At 36.6% G+C, this 6803-nt stretch overlaps 1 protein-coding gene across 3 annotated transcripts; it reads left to right on the forward strand.

Moving 5' to 3' along the window:
- Positions 1 to 978: 978 nt before the first annotated feature.
- On the forward strand, positions 979 to 6791 carry Pdf (Pigment-dispersing factor). 3 transcript variants are annotated; one of them, XM_074087973.1, is made up of 3 exons: positions 979 to 1142; positions 3847 to 4182; positions 6238 to 6791. In XM_074087973.1, exons 2-3 carry the CDS (start codon positions 4057 to 4059, stop codon positions 6409 to 6411), a joined length of 300 nt encoding a protein of 99 aa, XP_073944074.1. In that variant the 5' UTR covers positions 979 to 1142; positions 3847 to 4056; the 3' UTR covers positions 6412 to 6791. The 3 variants fall into 3 exon arrangements, with proteins under 3 accessions (XP_073944074.1, XP_073944077.1, XP_073944075.1); XM_074087976.1 differs by having other exon boundaries at positions 4045 to 4182; XM_074087974.1 differs by having other exon boundaries at positions 4056 to 4182.
- The last annotated feature ends 12 nt before the right edge of the window (positions 6792 to 6803 follow it).

The following is a 6803-nucleotide window of genomic DNA, read 5'->3' on the forward strand; positions in this document are numbered from 1 at the left end:
ATGTACAAATTACACAGATAATAACATATTTTTTTTACATTATATTTCTATTTTGTAATGTTCTAATTTTGTAATTTAAGACATCCTTCTGGCACTCGCGATACAGACCCAGAGTCTAGTGCGAAGGCCGTAGAAAAGTCAAATGTATTGTTTTTTATTCAACTGTGTTATTTTGTAATTTTTTGTGGACAATGTAACTTTATTACTAAATAAAATTATTCTTATTCTTATTCTTATTAAAATAAAGTTTTAATATTTTTATCGCAAATTAGTTATAAAGGATGTGAGTTAGGGCGCTTACACACCATACTGCTATGATAACGGAGAAGCAAGGTACATTAATTGTGCCTACGGCAGCCTTTACATATAAATAGATAGGTAAGATTGATGCCATTGCACATATTTATTTAAGTCCTATCAAAAACATAAATGGGAAATGAACCCAAACTTCAATATTATTTAAAAAAATTGGGTCGTTGTGCCAACTTCTTAAGAGAAAATCCCGAAATTTTTATTACTTACAAAGAACATCTGCTGCAATACTATTTAAAATTATTTTTTATGGCAATATCTTATAGGTAAATTCATAAATTTAAACAGACAATTATTTACACGAAGCATTTATTTTACTTAGGATGTACTTCAAGTTCCAGACTGACTTGGCTACTATATACCAACAATAGAAATTGTAGAAAAGTGACATAGACAATAATAATACCTAAAAATAAATTCTGTAGGTAAGTAAAATCTAGCCATGTCAAATCTTAAACTTGCATTACACCAAAACTATGCCATGCCGTCTGTGGTGGACCTTAGCCGAGGTTGGGGAGTACAGGGTCGCAGAGGCCGCGAGCTGTCCCGCGCACGGCTCCGTGGGCCGCCCGCCGGCAGCTTCTTCCGCTCGAGCGCGCCCCTCCCATCGCTTCCACCCACCATGAGTTTACCATACAGCTCGACAATCGCACCGCATTATACCATCGACAGTTACTGGAACAACACCAGCCTAGTGTGACGATTTTGAATCTAGATTTTAGCTTTTTTGGATAAAAAAAAATCTGCATTTTTCTTTAGCTGAGTAAAGTATTTACTTATTATTGTAGTGATAGCTGTCGACATATTCCAAAATTTTCAAATAATTCAGGGTAAGTTTGTACCTACGATTTTTAACATCTATTAGGTATGCAGGGGAAGTGGTCTAGACTTTATAAGTACCTACATCTTTATTTTTTACTTTTTGATTGATTACCTTCTCTGAGACACGTACATAATTATTTAAACACGGATCACTCACGTATTAATAGTAGTAATCTTTTAAACGTTTGAGATTTTAGATAATTTTTGACAGTTAATCATAAGTAGGGGAAACTGTTGTACCTCGGCCGTAGTTGTACCTCGGACAGTCGTCTCAATTTAAATGTTCCCGCGTTATTTTAATATCATGTGCTATGTCATTCGAACCATCGGCGGAAAGTATCGAAGTAAAGTTAGTAACGAAACGCAAACGCTGAATGAGCGTTTCATGTATCATGAAAATAAAAATCCTTTCACAAAAGCACCCTTTCTGAATTTTAAATGAAGCTTAAGTATGTATTTAATGTTTTAATTGAAGTTACGTTCATTAGCTATGGAACAGTAGGGCTGTTTCAGCCTAAACCTAAATCGATGTGCGTTTTTGGACGTATTTTTACCTAAAAACCTACTAAAGTACAATCAATAGAATCTGTCAATTTTCTACATATTAAGACACCCTATCGTGGCACACTTGATATATATGTCCCTGTTGTTGCAATTATCATCTAAAAGGAATCAAAAAGAATAATAGTCACATCACAAACTTAGGCAGCCCGGTGTTTATATTAGTAGGCTAGAAGTGTCTACAGGATGTCAGATTCTATTGAATTGGAGTTTACAACTCGAATGTCCAAGGTACCATCAGCAAATAAGTGGTCTATCAATTTTAAACAAGTTCCTATCAAATGAATTGTCGCTAAAGTCGAACTTTCAAGTTGACAGAAAAGTCTATTGGCATTATTGTATTATGACATGCAAACGATTATCAACTTTAGGGTGGTAGACCACATATTTGGCTGATGGTACATCAGGGGTGTTACACCTTGGACACTTTTCCCTTTTTTTCATGAGCCTACCGTTTCAAAATTAATAAACGAATCGCTTAGTTCTTTTTATCGAATAACATAGCCTAATGATGTATCTTTAGATATTTCAATATCTGATGTTCATTCCATAATTATTTATTTTTCTAAAAATCAATAAAGGAATAACTGTCAGAGGTACAACAGCTCGAGGTATGCCCGACAGTTTCGAACCAACCATGATCATTAGTACACCAAATCAGGCATGCCCGGATTTTATCGTGGACAGTCTTTAAGTTCCTTCTCAGTAGGTACCGTAAAACGGGGTTAAATACTTTAAAATGCAGGGGCTACTTTGAAAAAAAGTTTTATCTTAATTTTTTTCAGATTATCTGTGGCAGTAAAATACCTACCTTCATAAATTACCTGACTTTTTACTTCAGTTAGGTCACAGATTGGGAGTTAGGTACTCAATCGAGCTATGAATATTTACGTTTTTGTAACCATTTTAAATCTATCAAAGTAGTCCCAAAATTTGATTACATTCATATAAAAAATATGTAATATATATTATTACGTATCTACCTACATCCTAAAATCATTAATTTCTCCGTCAATATTGTGGCGTTTGGTATGAGGCTTTGCACGGAGGACGGGGACATTTTTTAGGTACAAGTAAGTACATATTATTATGACAGTGATAAGTTCGCGATGGACTACGATACGGCCGAAACAAATTTAACATTTTAAACTTTCATAATTCACTTAAACGAAGTCACGGCGAAAAGCTTAATGACTAGAACTCTTATAAGAAGTTACTGAACTATTTTTGAAGTGGTTTCAATTGGATAAGCTGAGCATAGCGCGGATAAAAGTTCCGCGAGTCTCTAATTACCCCCCCTGAGGATTATAGTCGCGAGTGTAGTTGTCATTAACAAAATGCCATCGAGATAGGCGATGTATTCACGCGTGGTGTTCATTCATTTGAAGATAATAGTCAAATAAGTAGTGACGATAGCGCGACGTCGATGTTGCGATAACTTGCATTAGGGCGCGGCCACATGCAAATCGCTCCAGCGATAAATCTGGTCACGTGACATATAGCGATAAAGCTGAAAATATTGAGCTTTATCGCTGGAAAAAAAACACTGTTATCACTGTTATTTTTTTCACTCACTCAAATTTATTTGTACCACTGCCGCGACTGCTACTAAATGAGAATGATTAAGAAATGAGCTTCCAAGACCAAGATCATTCGCGAGTCGCAAGAGTCGCGAGAAGTTCAAAATCACATGCAAAATGGGGTCACGTGATCAGATTTATCGCTGCAAACGAGCGACGAGAGACTGCATGTGGCCGCACTTTTAAGCTTTGTAGAGTGGTTAAATAATTGATTGATTCACGCAGAGGTGATACCTCTGAAAGGACAACAATTTAACGCATTAATGCGGAGTAGCAAAAAGGAATTATACGAGGTTTATGCCATTATTGTTTCTTCCTATTCGCGATCCTGCACAAAATAAATTCCACACAGCTGAATTTGATCACATGCGTAATGCTTCACAGTCATTATTTCTACGCAATCTTGTTTCTTCCTATTCGCGATTCTGCACAATAGGAAGTCAAGATTCTGTAATTATTTTTTTTAAATCTCATACATGACCGGGAATCGAACCCGGTCGAAATTGGGGCGGAGATTTTTTTTTAAATTTCAATCGACCCTATTTTTTATTATTATTGTAATTATTTTTAGCCTGCTGCTGCCTTCGGGAAGCTTCGTCTCAAGGTGTTCCGTTCACATAACTTAAAGCTCGCGACCATGATCATTTTTACCGCGGGAAAAGCGACTCACGCAGTCTGTTTTTTTTTTTAATTTCTAAATGCGACTAGGAAGAAACAAGATAGTATAGAAGATTGATAGAATAAAAGATAAAGATAGAGATTAAGATAGGTCACTAACAGAATGGCAGCTGTGGCCTGGCGCGCTTCGACGCTACTGGTGACGCTGATGCTGGTTTCCGGCTTGTCTGACGACTTTCAGTCTAACTACGAAGCCTTTACTGTGGAGCCATATTTAGCAGATGAAGAGGTATTGTTTCCTTACCATTTATTTATTAATATTGTACTATCGAAACAACTAAATCTTGACCCACCGTGGACAATTTTCGTAGAAGTCATAGTGACATCGCATTGCTGGACAGGAGAATTCATTGAGTTACTTACTGTGAGAACGTTCTACGGTGGGTCAAGAATCAAATGGCTCGACTTTACGGTCAAGGACTTTAATTTATGAGCCACCACGGAACCTTTTCGAAGGAAAACTCATTACGATTTTCCTTGTTAATTAATGCGATGTCACTGTGACCGTTTACTGAGAAATGGTTCCATGGTGGCTCATGAGTTAAAGCCCTTGACCGCAAATATTATCGCTAAGTTCCGTAAATCCTTTACTATTTATTTATCTTGCTGCTTTTTCTTTGTTACCTCCATTGCAGTAAGCGTCAGAACCCCTGGACCAATGGAGATTTTAGATGTTTAGAAAATACCAAAATTTACTTCCCATTTGCTACTATTTGATACCTAACTTAAAATAATTAGTACCTCGATAGACAATAAAAAACGAGTATGTAGGTACTTTTTTTTACACAGTTCGAGGCAACAAAACTAATTTATCTCTTAGTAAGTATTTACTACCTTTTTAGTACCCCAACATATAATTTATTCAAATTTTTTTAGCATACCAGAAAACCGTTACACGGGAAAATTTTTTTTTGCCAAAAAATTTAATTTGCCTAATTTTGTGAGAGTTACAATGGCGGGTGTACCTATACAAATATAAAAAACAATTATACTAAAAAAATGTACTCAAAATGTACGTTTTAGTACCTACTTTAAAAAAAAAATACCCCTCCGTACATGAAGTTATTACAATGTAAAGGTACACCCGCCATCCTGACTGGCAGGGCGGCGGGTGTATGCTACTTACTATGAACCTATTGATTATTGACAAATGTTATTATAAAAAAAAATCTAAATTTGTACTTTAATGTGCTGTTAAACTTCTTGCAATCAGTTTTAAAGTTTCCAAATAATACACGCGTATATATATATTTTTCACATAAAATGTATGGGTGTTAGTGTACAGTCAACTACAAAGAGATGTATCCATGTTAATCTTACAAAATGGTGTAACTTTTCGCATTCCATAATTAATTACCCTTGGCAGGTGACATTTGTGGTAACAACAAAACCATACATTATCATCGAATCGTTCAAAATGCAACAATTATGTATCCCGCAACGCTTCCTCCGAATGTACAGTCAAGTGCAAAAATATGTATCGATTTGAACCACCATTTTTTTTCTTGTGTAACATTTTTCTGGTATGCTAAATAAATTGAATAAATTATATGTTGGGGTACTAAAAAGGTAGTAAACGCTTACCAAGAGATAAATTAGTTGTGTTGCCTCGAACTGTGTAAAAAAAAAGTGGTCCAGACATTCTGACGTCAGGATGTCTAGACCACTTTCATACTTGTTTTTTTATTGTTTATCGAGGTACTAATTATTTTAAGTTAGGTATCAAATAGTAGCAAATAGGAAGTAAATTTTGGTATTTTCTAAACATCAAATATCTCCATTGGTCCAGGGGTTCTGACGCTTCCTCCATTGCAGGATATTTTTATACTAACACTGAGGCCGTATTGTCTAACGCGCTGACGTTCGCAATCGCATTCAGTATCTCTTTCTACCCTCGGCTTATGCCGTGTGACAGAAAATAATTGGTGAAAACGATCGTGATTTCAAGTGCGTTAGATAATAAGGCCTCTGGTCCTGCCCTGTCGAACACCCATATGCGTTTTCGGAACTTCGCCCAGTGCCGCTGTCATAATTATTCATACATTTTGAACGCACATGTGTTTCGGTGGTACCTGTGGAAGTCAGGTGGCACTGAATGCGTTAAAAATACGGGGACAAAGTTTCATTAGGCTGGATACATTTTAAGTGACATATCTGTTATGCTGTTTGTTTAGTTCAAAAAAACAGAGACAGCATCACATTCATCTGTCACAGAAAATTTGAAACAGGCTCTGTCGTTGTTACCACCGGCTGTAATGGGCAAAATGCTTTGTATTGGTTTCAGTATATCCGCCATATCCACTCAATGTTCAACGCATACAGAGGAGATGTAGGCGGGCGGCTAGTAATCGAGACGAACGCTCTGATCGACACTAAGTTCCGAACGTGGAAGCGGAATGCTGACGTCATCAACTCGCTGCTTGGGCTGCCCAAAGGACTGAACGACGCTGGACGCTGACTTACAAACCTTAAACTACTTCATGCGTTTGATACTGAATACAAATTAACGTGATGGTGATTTAATCTTTTTTTTGTCTTAATTACATAAGTAAAGTGACCTGGAGTTATTGTAGCTAAAGCTAAAGCATTGATAGTACCTAATTATTTCATCTTCCATCTAAACTTTCCAGAAAACCTGTGGCTATAAGATTATTCGTCCACAACTATTGACCCCATAGTTACAATAACCCCAAAAGCCGGCTCACAAGCGGCACACTGACGTTAATCGCAGTCATAAAGTATTCATCTCTTTCGCACACGCTAAACTGTGATACTGGTTGAAAAGGGATATTTCTGTTTCATTCCTGCGACTAAAGTTAAGTGTGCTACGGCAGCGGGTCACCCTTACGA

The sequence above is a fragment of the Choristoneura fumiferana genome, chromosome 5 (assembly GCF_025370935.1).
Source record: "Choristoneura fumiferana chromosome 5, NRCan_CFum_1, whole genome shotgun sequence".
NCBI classification, from domain to species: Eukaryota; Metazoa; Arthropoda; class Insecta; order Lepidoptera; family Tortricidae; genus Choristoneura; species Choristoneura fumiferana.